The 16,048-nt window shown below is 40.0% G+C and overlaps 1 protein-coding gene across 1 annotated transcript; it reads left to right on the forward strand.

The window, feature by feature from the left end:
• Positions 1–1,129: 1,129 nt before the first annotated feature.
• Positions 1,130–13,686, forward strand: slc25a24 (solute carrier family 25 member 24). Its single transcript, XM_080505843.1, has 10 exons — positions 1,130–1,585; positions 4,592–4,718; positions 4,853–4,940; positions 6,148–6,259; positions 9,257–9,415; positions 9,578–9,730; positions 9,870–9,977; positions 11,106–11,273; positions 11,367–11,517; positions 12,745–13,686. Exons 1-10 carry the CDS (start codon positions 1,400–1,402, stop codon positions 12,924–12,926), a joined length of 1,434 nt encoding a protein of 477 aa, XP_080361969.1. The 5' UTR covers positions 1,130–1,399; the 3' UTR covers positions 12,927–13,686.
• The last annotated feature ends 2,362 nt before the right edge of the window (positions 13,687–16,048 follow it).

Genomic DNA, 16,048 nt, shown 5'->3' on the forward strand with positions numbered 1-16,048 from the left:
TAAAGAGATCGTTAAAATAAGAAAAAGAAAAATAGTAATAACAATGATCACTTTCAATTTGAAAAAAAATATATATTTTGTAGGAAAATGTTACCAATTACACTGATAAAGGAATAGAAAAATAGTAACATCCACATCGTTGAACGTATAAACATCTGAGCTTGAAATTAATAAGGTATAACAACAGATGGTGAATATGTTTCATATCCACATTGCTTTCTTTTTAAATAAATAACTATGATTACAGCTTCAATTATTAATATTATTTTTCCAATAGTGTGTTAGCTTTTTGTCGCCCCCTGGAGGAGGCCGCACGCTTTGAGAACCACAGGTTAGAAAATATGCATCCACCCCCCTCAAATGGCCCTCTAATTTTTTTTGTTTGTTTGTTTGTTTTATCATTAATGGCAACCTGTCAGCCAGGATGTGTTGAACCACCACATAATACAAACACATTTTCAGCTGAGGGTCCAAACATGACTAGATTGTCATGACCAGTCGTCTCTGTAAGTCCTCGTGCAGGACATTGCACTGGACTCACAGTTGAACACTTTTAATAGTCCATTTTGCCTGGACCAGCTGTGGGATTCCTGTGGCTATGACTCACTGAGCAGAAACAGAGATTGTGTGGCATTAGTCTCAGCCTATGGGCGGGTTATATACTGCACGTCTATATTGAAAGTCTCAAGTCCAACTCCCAGGAAGTACCTATTGGATTCTATCACATGAAACGCAATGTTTACGCACGTTTGAGAATCTTATTAGACTCATAACTCTCTATGAAACTACGAAAGAGTTAAAACATTTTCTTTAATGAAAATTCAGAGCAGACTTTGCGCGTGCGTGCAGTTGTTCTACAACCACCCATAACGTTTATGAAGGAATAAACTCTATTTTATAATTAAATGAAAAACAAAATTAAATGAAAATACAAGAAGGTAGAGTACCTGTGCAAAATGTAGGTCAGCGTATATGAGCGTGCCAGTGTGTGTGTGTGTGTGTGTTGTTGCGGAGAAGGGTGTGTCCCTGTGGTGCGTGTGAGCGCGCGCATAGAAGGAGGAGGTCGTCTGAGGGAAACTGAACCAGTCTCCAGTCCCCACCCGTCTGCTACGTAAGCTGCATTTTTCCGCATATCGACGCTTACTCGGAGGGTTTTCTTTTTTTTTTTCTTCTTGTGCCAGCACGTCGACTCACGAGGACTTTAGTTTGAGTCGCTTGCGCTGCAGAGAATCAGGCTGAAAAACATCCCGGACGATCCAGCTGCTCCAAACCAGAAGTGCAAGGAGTTTGTGTGTGTTTGCACTGCGAGTCAGTGTCTTGTTTGTTTGTTTGTGTGTGTGTTTGTGTGTGTGAGCCGGAGCTCTGCAGGGCCTCAGATACCAATAATCAGCGTTCAACCATGTATGAAGCTGCGAGGAAGCTGTTTTTCACGGACTGTCGGTGCGCAGCAGGAGATGATGCGTCGAAAACCTACGACGATCTGTTCGCCAGGCTGGACACCAACAAGGATGGGAAAGTGGATGTGGCCGAGCTGAAGGCTGGCATGGCCGCAATGGGCATCAAGTCCGGGAAAGGGGCGGCCCAGGTGAACGCATCATTTACCTCTTGTTACAACTTGTAACTTGTAACAGATATTCTTGATGTCTCTGACAGCCTGCAGGTCGCCACTATTAACTCTGGAACGACTTCTCAACCAGTCCCGGCCTTCATCGGCTTAATTTCTTCCTGTTAGTTAGAAGATCACTGCAAAACTGCAGCTTATTGTGGTGCATTACGGATTTATTTCCCAGTATTCACATGAAGCCTATTAGAGAAAAGTCGGGGAAAACCCTCTTAATTTTCTCGAATGAAAACCATAATGATGTGACATTGATGGCTACTTCAAAACTTATTTTACTTCATAATGTGTTACAATTTGAAACTGAACAGTGATGTGATATGTCTTAAAACGTCTCACGGGGACACACTTTATACTGAAATAGAGATATAAAATCATGTTCCTGGGTCTCATATTCTATTGAAGTGTGTCAATACGTCTAACCTGGACACTGCCAGTTGTTTAAAATGTTCATATTGGTACGAAGAAAACGGTGTCAAATTTAAATATGTTCAATTTCATATCAAATATTTCCAAACTAAAACAGAAGCAATGTCAAGTATGTCATAGTTTTCAGAAATTCAAAAGCCTTGCTAAACCTGAACTACGAATCTCAGTGTTTGGAACAGCTTGTTCCATTATGAATTAGTAGAGTTTGTCAGAAGAAGATCTATTAAAATTGCCAAATAAAGGTTCAACATAGTGCCTTAAATTGCTGCAACTAGTCCAGTAGTTTATACAAGTATTGCAAAACCACAGCCTGTAATTATTATTCACTTTGACTTTTCTGATGATTGAGAAATGACCATATCTTTATAATAAATATACTGCAGAACTGTGCAGTTATAAACCATGACACATCTCCATAATTGGTGCATAATGATTTAAAAAAAAGTATATTATTATAATTCATTACACAACATTTTGATAGCAGCAACTGATTGCTGCATAGCTTATTGTTTTCTCTGGAAATATTGAATATCCTGATCCTCATTTCACCATGACAGTTTGACATCTAATACGGTTCAGTCATATTCTATTAACCTTTTCTGCAGAAGGAGTTTAGTTGATACTTTAGCTGTTCTAACTTTTCAAGAGCTGATCAAAGACTTGTTCATCAAGGTTAGTAGTATATGAACTTGGAGAACACGCCTGGAGCAACAGCCACACCTCTTTAATGAAGCCTTGTGCCAACACACCATCTGAGCTCTGAGTTTTGTATCAAATCTTCGAATTCACTTCCCGATTTAGGAAGGTTTGGCTTCACGATTTCTGTCACCGAGAGGAAAGGGACTGAGGTTTAAAAGTGAATCGGGAGAAAAGAATTGCTCTCCAAACTCCTCCAGCATATATCAGGCACTACCATTACCCTCTAATTGTTGTTGTGAATGTTTCCTCATTGTTCAACAGCTTACGCCTGCATAATCTACAACAATCTATTTTAAGTTGCTGATGATCCGTGGAAATCATTAAAAGTTAATAGTTTTTCTGTAATTCTTATCGCAACAGAGTTCAGAATTCAATTAAATAAGTTTTATTAAATTACAACAAATAGGAAAAGGAAAATGCAAACAGATTTGAAAAAACCCAATTTGAAATAATTTAATTTTTGATACATCAGAACCCAAACACAAGAAGTCAGAATCATTTTAGTTAAATGAACAGTTTTCTGAACTTTGAGTTTTATACTCAGGCAGGTACATTAGCAGAACACACAACCAAACAACGAAAGCAACATAAAATGTGTAAACTTTACACACTTATTCAACTGACAACTGACAGGTTGATGATCCACCATCTTCATTTTACTGTCACTTCCCAACCGTTTTCATCTCGCATTTGAAATTTACTCTGAAACAAATGACGTTTATCTGAACAGTCTGGATTTTCTAGATCCCCGATTTCAGTTTGAAAGCAACCCTGTCACCTCAGACTGGTACGGAGCAGGGCGGAGGCAGGGGAGGTACTCTGACATTTTATGAAACCGCGCCTAAGTTCACATTGCAGGTGTACATTTATTGACGGCAGGGTAGATGGGAGAAAGGTTGCACCTTTGTTAACCAAATAATCTTGCATTCTTCTCTGTCATTACCATTCCTTTCTACCTACAGGTTGGAATTGAATCTACATTTAATAAGTTCATCCCATTTGGATGCTTTCAAGTCATAAATACATGTGAAATTACGAGACCACATTTATGCTGATTTGAATTCTAAGGATTTTATGTGCTATGAGGTCATCATTGGTCCCTTTTGAGTTCTACGATCCTACAGCCTTGTTAATTGAGCCGCCACAGTTTACCTGCATATAGAAAATAAATGCAAGCAGCAAGTGGGACTTTTCAACAGAAGCAGTTGCACTCTGATTTGTCTTAAATGAGACCTTCCAGTCATTTTTCAGATAATATCTGGACTACTATTTGAGTGCTCTGTGTTCTAATTGGCGCTGTATTTCATCTGTATTTCACAGATCCGTATTTTGTTGCTGGTGCCATAGTCTGGGACCCGTAAGACATGAATGTGAGGTTAATTGGTGACTCTGTATGATGAGGTGTGAATTTGACTTTGTGTGGTTTCCCTTAGTCAGCTGTGATGAAATGAACAGATAATTATAGTATCCATGGATGGACAGCGAGGCTTCTGCACCAGCATGTAGCTAAAACCTAGAAAGGAGGAATGACGTTTGACCAGATACATTTTTAAACTAGCGTTGCGTTTTACAAATTAATGAAAAGAAAACCGTATGTGAAATTAAAAAGGGAAACCGCTTGAGGGATGTAGGAGAAAATGACTGTAGATAATAAAGTCGGGCATGTGATGTGCTCCACTTGGTGAGATCGAGGTTTTCTGCCAATAGCTGGCAGCTTCTCCTCTCTGAGAAAATGTTATTGGATGGCTCTCCCTTCACCTGATGCGGAGGTCAAACAGCTGTCCACACACTGATCAGATACGCGAAGCCGCTAACAATCATGTTATGTGTGATTTTGTCATGCAGAAAATACTTTCGTCTGGAGATCAAGACAAAGATGACGGGCTCGACTTCAACGAGTTCTCCAAATACCTGAAGGAGCATGAAAAGAAGTTACGACTCACCTTCAAAAGCCTGGACACAAATAATGATGGTTTGTTTAATGAATAAATAAATAATGATTACAGTGAATCCAGAAAAAAAATATCAAGCAAAAACAATGCTTTGAATTTGATCATCTTCGACGAGGATGGAATCTCATATCTGCTTTGTTTGTTCTCTCTAAAGGTCGAATAGACTTCATGGAGATCAAGCAGTCACTGGCCGATCTGGGACTGGACATCAGCAAAGGGGAGGCAGAGAAAATCCTTCAGAGGTGCTTCAGGCTACTTGGATTTTTTTTTCTGTGTTTTAATGTACTGCTTCTGTGTGTTTAACTTGAGGGATGAGATTTCATAAAAATGTACAATGCTAAAGCAACTCACCGTCCCCACACGGTGAAGGTGAGGAGGACTATGAGGGGCGGATAGGGGCCCACTTGCAGATCACGAACTGGACAGTAGGAGGCAGTGTAACACCAGGTTTTCATTTCGCTTTGATTGTAAAGGTCAGGATTGATCATCAGCTGTTAATCAAACTGCAATTTATTAATGCAAAAATGTTCTGGTCCCAGGACTCACTCCTTCTCTCTGTATCGATAACAAATGGGACATTTTAAGTATTTTATCAATGAAAATGTGTATCACATCCTACACCAACACGTATCACGTGCTTTTCCCTGCAGCTGATTAATGTTGAATTTTGATGCCAAACTCACTGGATAAATCCTCACAGGAAAAACCTCAGGAAAAACAACAGTTTAATTTAATGTACAACTTTTTCAGATGCACGTCATATTTTTAATGGAGACTTGTGTTAATTTTGCTCTGATACCCATTTAAAATATAAATGTAAGGACTTATGAGTTTCAATGTGTGAATTACAGCCCTCTTGATACAGTCTCTCATGGCAGAAAACCAGTAAATGGATGCTGTCCAAGTATTCCTTTTTTTTTATGTCCCAAGTTTCTGCAGCCTGACTCCAGTAATCGTATGTGAAGCCCCACATGGGCAGGAACAAAAATGACACTGCAGGAAGAGGAAGTGAAGCAGGATGTGCATGACTGTGAATCGGAGAGAGCGGTTTGTTTCAAAACCGCAGAGCCGATGTGTCACAGAGGAAGGAAATCAAAATATGACGAGTGAGAGCAGACGAGGACAAGCAATCAAAAGAAGAAGATTTTTCCTGTTTTAGTCTCAAAAGAAACATCAATAATGATATTTTTAAATGTCACTTTAGGACTGTCTGAGTTCTGTCTGTCACTCCACAATTTTATTTAGGTTTTTCATCTTCATCAAACAATATTTGGAGTGATATTTGGGTCGGTAAAACTTCTGACACTGTTATTTGTGCTTGAATGTGATTCACAAAGTCCTTTTGCTGAATACAGTGACTTTGCTTCTGTCCTGTAATGGAGCGCAGGCACTTGATTCTCAATTGCATAATGCACTCAAACACGTTTGTTCTTTCCTTAATGTGTGCAGCATCGACGTGGACGGCACCATGACTCTAGATTGGAATGAATGGAGGGAACACTTCCTGTTTAATCCTGCCACCAACCTGCAGGAGATTATCCGCTACTGGAAGCACAGCACGGTGAGACCGCGCTGCTCATACGCTTCATGTGTCGCTATGTCAGTGTCGATCTATTTCTTTCTGTTTCTTTAAACCAATTTCCTGACATTAACCAAATACAGAAATGAACATTCTCTATATTCACATAAACACAGAGATAAATATACAGATCGGTTTGGGATGTATAGATTCTTTTTAAGTTTCTGTTAGAGAAATGTCTTCATGTGAACAGACATTTGCACACTGATGGTAGCACATCACTTAGACATTCAAGGTCTACAGTGTGAATTATAAAACTTGCACGAAAAAGTAAATCACTGGTTAAAAGTTGCATCGTCGAAGACAAAATGTCCCTCCTGCACCCAGCGGCGTCCTTTGGCTGTGAAAGTCCTCAGTGTAACAACCGCAGTACTAAAGGGGAAAGTCAGGAAAAAACGGTCGCCGGCTAATACAGGATTTGGCCGACAGCTTTGGCAGCCGATCACGACGTCTACGTCAAGAGATTAGATTCATTCAGTTACTTCCACACTTCCAGAGCAGAGGTGAGAAAAAGAGGAGGGATTGGATGAGAGGACGGGATGTAGTGTCTCGTTATTCCTCAATGAAACCAACTCCACTTTCAAAAAAACTGTATAAGTAAGGAGAGTTTTAAGTTTAATCTGTTTTGTTTATTTCTACAAAACTGGTCATATATATGTATATAATGCTGCTGTTTGATGAATCAGGTAGTAGTTAATCTCTCTTGGTGTCTGTACAGCAGCATAATTGCACCCTTCAAACACACCCAGTTCCAGTCAATGGCTAATCTCTGACGTTTGCGGTTGAATGGCACAACCCCGGAGGTTAAATTAACCCCGGTTTCTAAGATGGGCAAGAGATAAGCTGCGAGCAGATTAGCTCATCAGTGGGATTGGGACATGTCGAGGTGAGAGGAGAGCAGGATGCGAGCGCCGAGGAGCCTGCATCGCTAAACATTTGCCTTCACTGTCGCACACTGAGAGTTGCTGTCCAGCATCGTAGCCCTGCAGACCCCCCCCAGCGTCTCACTGTTCGCTCTCTGCGATCGGCACAGTGAGCCGGAGTTTACCAGGAACCACACGATACAGAGTCGGTGGCTTTATTAAGGACGAGGGATGGCCATGGCTCTGCTGCAGCCTCAGCAGCAGCAGCAACATCAGGGAACCTGGTTTTACATCGACTTTGAGGAGGACGGGGGGATCTATGAGCTGGAGGTGGATTTGGTAGGTTCTTGTGTCGAAATCTCTAGTTTGGATGTCACCGTGGTGTATCGTCACAGACACTGCACATCGGAGGGAATCGTTATATTGTTGAAAGTTTGTTTTCCAGAAACTTCTTGAGGTGTATGTACTAACAGTATTTATAAGTTCCTCAAATAGATCACAATAATAGATCACAATAATGGTAAATAAACTGACAAGATACAAAAAAAAAAACCCATTAAGAATTAAAGATGTTGATGGTTTAATGGGCAGGTTTTTACAATCACATGCAGTTAAAACCATGAAGACCTCTTTTACCATCATGAAGTATATCAATAATGACACTAAGACTGTTTCAGAGTAACCAAGTCCTTTACGGAGCAAGACGACTACAAAAAAAAGTTAAATAATAAACAGAAACCTCAACAAAGACAGAAATGTAAATGTCAATTATGTGTTTGACATTTGTGTGACAGAACCTTCAAAAGTTCACTGTAATATGCTGTAAAATTAAGATAAAATGTGATTTTAAGAAAACACAATGTAAAGAAGTCACCAGGAATGGCGTCATTTCATATTTCACAACATATGGCTTTAAATGTCTATTATTATAAATGACTCAAAGTCTGCATGTTATAGTTTATTTTTCCCACGACAAAGAAATGCAGGAGGTTTTTTCCTTGTTGACATGTGTCGGCTGCATCTGGAATCTTCCTGAGAGCGTCGTCTGACGTGTCGGTCTTTATCATCACTTTGTCCATGACAAAGAAACTATAATACACTAAACGTGTTGGGATTTCATTGCTACAGATTGACTGTTTCATAATAAAGTGTGTTTTATTGATGAGTGAAGTATTGATTTTTAGATGATGATGATTATGATGATGCAACTTATTTGGAATTATGCCAGATTTCGAATAAGACACTGGTGTATATTGCATCCTGTGGGACATTACGTGACTAATTGCATCACAAGTCATGACAAGCTCTCAGATTCTTTGATATTTTTGCAGGTCTGACTAAAACAATAAAAGACTTCCTGCCTCATGCAGGATTTTGAACAATGTGACAGAAAGCTTTAACACCGGCACAATTCTTGAGTACTGGATCATTACTAATAATAAGTCTGTGCAAAGTTAATGAGCTTGTACAAACAATGATGAAAATGGTAAAAATAACAGTTGTATTCGCATAATGTTTAAACACTTTTAGAAAATTATTATTTATTATTAAAAGACACCTTTTCAAACACATGATCATTAGATTTATTTTAAGAAATGCAAACATGAATTGAAACAAACGAAATGCAAACTTGTTCAGACAACTACACTTCAACAACAGCGCAGGCACGTTTGGTTTCAAACAAATCCCGGTACGATTCTCGCTGCGATCCTCCTGTGGAGGAGGGATTGTTCCCATCTGCTACCCGGAGTGTTCCAAACATGAGAACCTATGTCTGCCGGAGTTCGTCCACCGTCGTTCAGTTTGGTTCATGATGAGTTCACCCTTCCACCTCACCTTAATCGAAGCGCTGTAAGCAGACGACGGATTCCCCACAGCTTATCTTAATCAATGTTACCTAACGAAGGAGCGCTTGCCACAGGTTTCACTCTCTTATAAACTTTACACATTGTAAGTGAGTTACACGACAGTGACGCTCCCACCTCGGTGATCCAACGTAAATGATGTTGCCTTCAGTTCAGAGGACCTTTGTCTTTGCTTCGTCTTTTAAATTCAGATGCCGATGCATATCTGTGACTGTGGTTTGAGGGGATTGATTTTTGTATGACATGTGCAGGCTTTGGACATCGGGGACAGCCTCACCATTCCGGATGAGTTCACAGAGGAGGAGAAGGCCACCGGCATGTGGTGGAAGCAGTTGTCTGCAGGCGCTGCGGCCGGTGCCGTGTCGAGGACGGGAACCGCTCCGCTGGACAGGATGAAGGTCTTCTTGCAGGTAATAATGTCTTCATTTGTTCTCTGGACCACATCCACAGAGAAATGGTGATGTAGGTGCTTTAATCGGTCGATATTAAATGAGAAAAAATGGGATAAATTCAACCTTTATTAGTTGTATTCAGCCTGCTCTCAACAATTTTTTCATTTTGTAATCTTGCAGGTTCACGCTTCTAAGAGCAACAAAATCAGCCTGGTTGGTGGTTTTAAGGATATGGTAAAAGAAGGAGGCATGTCATCACTGTGGAGAGGAAACGGTACCAATGTGCTGAAGATTGCTCCCGAGACGGCGATTAAATTCATGGCTTATGAACAGGTAAACACATTCCACACCCTCTGAAGCATTGCACCTTGCATTCTGTTTATAAAGTGTTGGCTGGTCATTGATGAACATATTTTGTCGTTTCACCCAGAAGCACACACACACTGATTTTTATTTTTTTTTTTCCCTCCAGTTCAAGAAGATGCTGGCGAGTGAACCAGGAAAGGTAAAGGCCCACGAGAGGTTCATGGCAGGATCGCTGGCTGGAGCCAGTGCACAAACCGCAATCTACCCAATGGAGGTGAGTGAAAGTGTGGAGTTTGAGGATTAAACACTGTTTCATGACAGGACAAGAGGCCAACAGGCTCGCTGTAGTTCAGTAGGATGTCTGAGAAAGTTTTCTTCAATGATAATCGTAAAACCAAAGACACATTTTCAAATGTGGTCTGTTTCTAAGTTGAGAAACGGTGAGGTGAGGAAGAGTTAAATGTAGAACAGTCAAAGTTAAAGTTGGTGATGGGAGTCGACAAATTCCAGCATGAGACTCAAAACCTTATAATACTTGCACACATTTTCTCATACTGTACTTTTCCAGTACATGCCAGTTTGTGTTGCTCAAACATTGAGAGAAAGTGAAACGATCTTGTGGCCACCCCTGAACATGAGTATAAAATACAAGTCATTCAAAACTTCTACTTTATTACAGCGGCTCATTGCGTCTTTAATAAGTAATGCTGTTACTTCTCTACTTATCCAAAAAGTAGCTATAGTCGCTGTCATGTCCATATTGTGGTTTTATCGTAACACTTAAACTGAGCAGTCCCCTCTGTGTGGGTCGGTCTGATGAATCATTAACGTTAATGTGAGTAAGCCTCACCAACAATTTCCAAATTTTTTATTCTCTACATTACAGTACAAAACTATGATATACCAGTCTTTCCCAGCAGGTGGTGCTGGATTCAAATGGGTTTCCTGGTGGCATCTTTCCTCTGTATTTTAGTGTCACAAATACATTAAGAATGTCTTCATGAGACGTTATGCAGTTATTGATAAATGAGTGGATGTACTTTATATATTGTATATTATACTATGTTAGAAATGTGCTTTAACAATTAATGCCAGCAATCAACATGAAAGATGAAATGATCTAAACGTCAGTGTAATATCACATAGATATGTGAAGTTTTACTGTAAATCTTCTGCATCATGAAGGTGTTTTCCACTCTTTCTTTTCTTTTATATAATGAATTAATATTTTGTTGTAATTGTAGTTCAGGCTTTCCCACGCAGAATGGGAGCTCTACAGTGAATGCTAGTAAATCTGAAATGTCATCACAGTCTCCGCTGTGGATTCTCAACTCGTTTCCTCCCATGTAGAAAACTGCCGCCTGCTATTAAATAACCTCTCTGACCATGTTTGTGTGTTCAGGTGCTGAAAACCCGTCTGACGCTGAGGAAAACGGGGCAGTACGCGGGGATGTTTGATTGTGCCAAAAAAATCCTGAAGAAGGAGGGAGTGAAGGCGTTTTACAAGGGCTACATCCCCAATATTCTGGGCATTATTCCCTATGCCGGCATTGATCTGACAGTGTACGAGGTAAACGATTCATTCACTTCCTTCCGGGTGAGGGTGAGGGTGAGGGTGAGCCATTCAGTGCTGCAGCACAGTCTGACCATGTCTCCTCTGCAGAGCTTGAAGAACCTCTGGTTGTCTCGTTACGCCAAAGACACCGCCAACCCGGGCATCCTGGTGCTGCTGGGCTGTGGCACCCTGTCCAGCACCTGTGGGCAGCTGGCCAGTTACCCCCTGGCTCTGATCCGCACCCGCATGCAAGCACAAGGTAATGTGAATGAATCCTGAAGGAGGTGGTCCCACAGTGTTGATGGAAAGCTACAGTCATTTTTACACAAGGCGAATCTGCCAACATGAAAAACAATCGCACGCTGGCTGCTTTGTCATAGAAGTGGAAAAAGGGACTCGTGATGTTATTATACTTTGGTCTGAAAATCGAGGCTTCAAAATAAATGTTTAAAATCAATCTCCATTATAGAAATGTCTTAATAATTTAAAGTAAAGAAATATATAATGATGATTGCAGAACTGCAGCATATTACATTCAGCACATTGCCAAAAAAACACATTTTTTAATTGTACAGCAAATAAATGAAAGGGTTTTTTTTGAAAGATATCCAAAACACATAAATGAAGATCTCACTTTTTTTTTATGCATTATCAAGTCGGAGGAACACAGTCCTAATTTTAGAAATATACAATGTTGTGGGTCATAATAATACTTTAATATTTTTCATCATTCAGGGAGTGAATATATTACAAAGAAATCTAAAAAATAAAAGTAATTGTTAGATTTGTATGCTTCTGAAAACAGAAATTCCTAAAAACGAGTTTTTTTGATTTTTAAACTTTTGACAAGTCTTTACCGTCACGCACAAAAAAAGAGTTGAACATAAGCGTGTGGAACTCTTTACTCTGTGTCTAAAGCTTAAAAATGGATGATTTTAATCTATAAACTAACTTGTATTCAAAGGTTAACTTGCGTTTTTATCTTATTTACGATGCAAAAAGAATGGAGTTGTATTTTAGTATTCTAAAACTGATGAACTATTTATTTTTTCATTTCATGCTTATCAAAGTAATGTTGTGATTCACAAATAATCCAAACTTCAAACATAAAAAAAAAACAAAAACTTGTGATATCTGTCTCTGTCGGAGAGTTTCGACAGGAATTGACAATAGTAACTGTGACATTGCGTTTAATCAAGATGACCACTAAACCATAAATACCATAAATGAAGGTACAACTGCTGTAAACTACTAAAGTAACAGGATTTAAAACAAACTAGTTTTTAGGTTCAAGTGTTGATGTTCAGACAGGGTCCCTTGTTCAACAGGTTGTTTTCCTCTTTGGGAAATGTTTCATTTGTGGATAATTTATGCATAAATCGGAAAAAATCCAAACGCCTTTACATGTTTGAACTGCTGCACGAAGCAGAAGACATGAGCCGAGAAGTGTCTCTGACCTCAGTTTGCCTTCACTCCGTCTCCTCAGCTTCTCTGGAGGGCTCGGAGCAGCTGCCCATGACCAAGCTGGTGAAGAACATCCTGGAGAAGGACGGCTTCTTTGGACTTTATCGCGGCATCCTGCCTAATTTCATGAAGGTCCTCCCGGCTGTCAGCATCAGCTACGTGGTGTATGAGTACATGCGGTCTGGCCTGGGCATTCAGAAGTAGCTGTGAGTCTGCATGTGTGAGTGTAGGAAGGTATGCAGAAGTCTTCCACCTGCAGGAATTCTCACATGACTCTTCCAGATGTTGTTTACCTGCACATCTCTGCAGTCTGCACTCAAACCGCTGTAGGTGGAGCCGTTCATTGATGCTTCAGGACATGCTGAGCCACAATAAGTCACAAGAACCTGTAGCATCCACACATGAGAATGACAATCTCTTTATATTTTATTTTTACATTTTTTTTGTTATAAATGTTAGTTTCTGTCTCAGCTGCGTTTACGGCTTCACTGCAGGTCTCAGGGCACTCTGGGTCAAGTCTATCAAAACACTTTTAGTTATTTCTTTGGCTAATGGAAGGTGTGAGTAGAAATTCTTTTGTTCTCTCCATCAAGGTGTTATGTCACTTTATCGGACATTTATCTTCTAATATTTTACCAGAAATACCTTATCATCATAACTGTCCTAATAAGAAGTCCAGGCCATCGCCTCCCACAAATTACAGTAGTCCCACTTTTTTGAAAAGCGATCTCCACTGCTGGTCTTCACATTGTGTTGTTTGTGACGGGTGTGATCTGAGTGTTGTTGGTATTTAAGGGCTTTGACAAAGACACTATTGCACCTCTTTGAGGTCCGTGAATGTGGAGGAAAATGTGCCTTATTTGTTTTCTTTCCAATTATTTGTGAGCTTCTGCGTCCTTCCTTTCCTCTTGCCTTTCTTCATTTGGGTAATAGATGCTGGAGTTTACATCAATAAAATCTTTTAATACCCAATCATTGTCGTCTTCTTGTTTTCTGAACAATCCAAACAATTTTTAAGTCCTACTGTAATATACAACTTGTTGATTCAACGTCATGAACATAACTACGTGGCCTTTCCAGTGTGACGTGGTCAGTTTCTATCAAGAGTGGTCCGAGGAAGGAAAAGAAGTGAACGGTTTGCGGGGACATGGGAAATGAACATGCACTGAAAGAACCCCTTCTTCACAGTGACTTGGATTATTGTGACACAACACCGGCACGTACTATTAAACATTTAGATATGGATGTGAAAAATACTGATTATCAATGACAGAGTGGATGTTTCATGACACTCGTTGCATATGAACTTCAACAAGTCTTGATTTTTTTTATCCATCCATCCACTTGGTCACCAGTCGTCACAGGCTAAATACACAGATATACGATCACTCCTAAGGACGATTTAATGTCACCAATTGACCTCGCATGTATTGGTTTTGTGGAAGGAACACCACCTCCTAGCGGCGGGCTGCAAAACTACCCTTCACATATCCTAAGTGCTGTCTCGAGAATATGTTGTAACCTCTCTGTGTTGATGCTAAATGTGCCTGAGGTGGATTTTTTTTCTCTCCCAGTTACAGACTAGGCTCCTTAGAGCACAGTCTGTAATCTGCCCCCCCCCCCACCCCCCCTTCCTCTCCTCACCTCATGTTGTCCTTCTTTCCCCCCAACTTTCTATGGAATTTCGTTGTACCTGTTACAATGACAATAAAGACAATTCTGATTCTGGAGTAGCTAGAGTAAACCCATGCAAACACAAGGAGAACATACAAACTCCACATAGAAGTGCCCGGCCGGACTTTTCAACAGAGAACTTGTTGCTGTGAGGCGAGAGCGCTAACCACTGTGTGGCCCTGTTGCTGTTATAGAAAACTGATTGAGATAATTATTGATGTCTGATCTTACGAAATATTCCAAAATCTAAATCTGAAAAAAAGAATCTAATAAAACCCCTGAAGTTTCAGTGATTAATTTCAAATGAGATAAAACATGAAGTCTTCCATTGTAATTATTTGAGTTGCACCTGTACTCCTTCACTGTACAGATTAGGTTGTCATTGTTAAGATTATTGCTCCGTCTGAATTCATACGAAGTGTCTGTTATTTTCCTTTCTTTTTCTCCGCCTTTCCTTTTGTGACAAATGATCTATAAAGAAAAGATCTTAGCCTGTCGCTGTACGTTACACAAGCCTCATTGTTATTGTCAGAAGAGAGGAACATTTGTGCCGCGGATTATTTTGCCTCTGTTGACATGAATACTGCAACACTCGGCCAAATGTTAAATTACTATGAGAAGACTGTTTTATATGGTTATGGTTTTGTTTATGTTGTGTAAAATGCGGGTTTTATAGAGGTAGAAACAGGACACGTTTTATGTGAAGGGGAAAGGCAGGGGCAGTAGAGGGGAAGAGGCTGAAGGTTCAATGACCCGAAAACACATTTAATGAGTCATTTGGTATCGACATTAGCTCACTTCCTCTCGCAGTCACGCTGCGTATTCACACTCCGTTTCTCTAAAATGTCACTGAAAATAGTTTTGTTGAAAGGAACATGGTCTTCTTTCTCAGGAATGCAACAGTAGGAGCCTTTATTTGCTGTCTCTGCACATGTGACACCAAACAAAGCTGATCTCTGCTCCAACCTGTGAAGTTTGAATGTCTTCTGCAGTTTGAGACTCATTAAAAGTAAAACAGTCTTAGGAAATAGAAAAGAGGAGTCTGCTCGGCTTCCATGAAAGAAGAGAAAACAGTTGTAAGATTATCCATCGGGTCAACAATTTCAAATTCAACATTTTGATAATGATGTTTCTAAAATCGTCTTTCTCTTTAAACACACACTATTCTGTCGACGATGTCTCCACTATGGAGGCACTGTACGTTCACTAATACTTTACGAATGGAAAGAAAGTTTGCGAATGGACTGAAATAGTAAAATTCCAAATGAAAAATGCCGATGACAGAAACTTCACAAAGGACAAAAAAGACTTTTATGTTCATGTTTCTTTCTATTTTCAATTTCTGAGCATTTGTTTACTTTTGTATTCCTTGACTTCTGGTCCTTTGTATGTGGAGTTTGCATGTCCTCCCTGTGCATGTCGGTGTTTTCTCTGCATGCTGATCCCCACAATCCAAAGACAAGGCTGGTTAATTGCTGCTGTGCAAACGTGTGTAATTGTGTCTGTGTGCATCTTGGCTCAGTGGTGGATTGTAACCTGAAGTGGAAAAAGCAGACATTGAGACGGATGGATGGATGGATGGATGGATGGATGGATGGATGGATGGATATGTAAGATGTAAACTCATACTTGATTACTAATTAACAAAGAAT

Source organism: Blennius ocellaris (genome assembly GCF_963422515.1).
Source record: "Blennius ocellaris genome assembly, chromosome: 12".
In the NCBI taxonomy this organism is placed as follows: Eukaryota; Metazoa; Chordata; class Actinopteri; order Blenniiformes; family Blenniidae; genus Blennius; species Blennius ocellaris.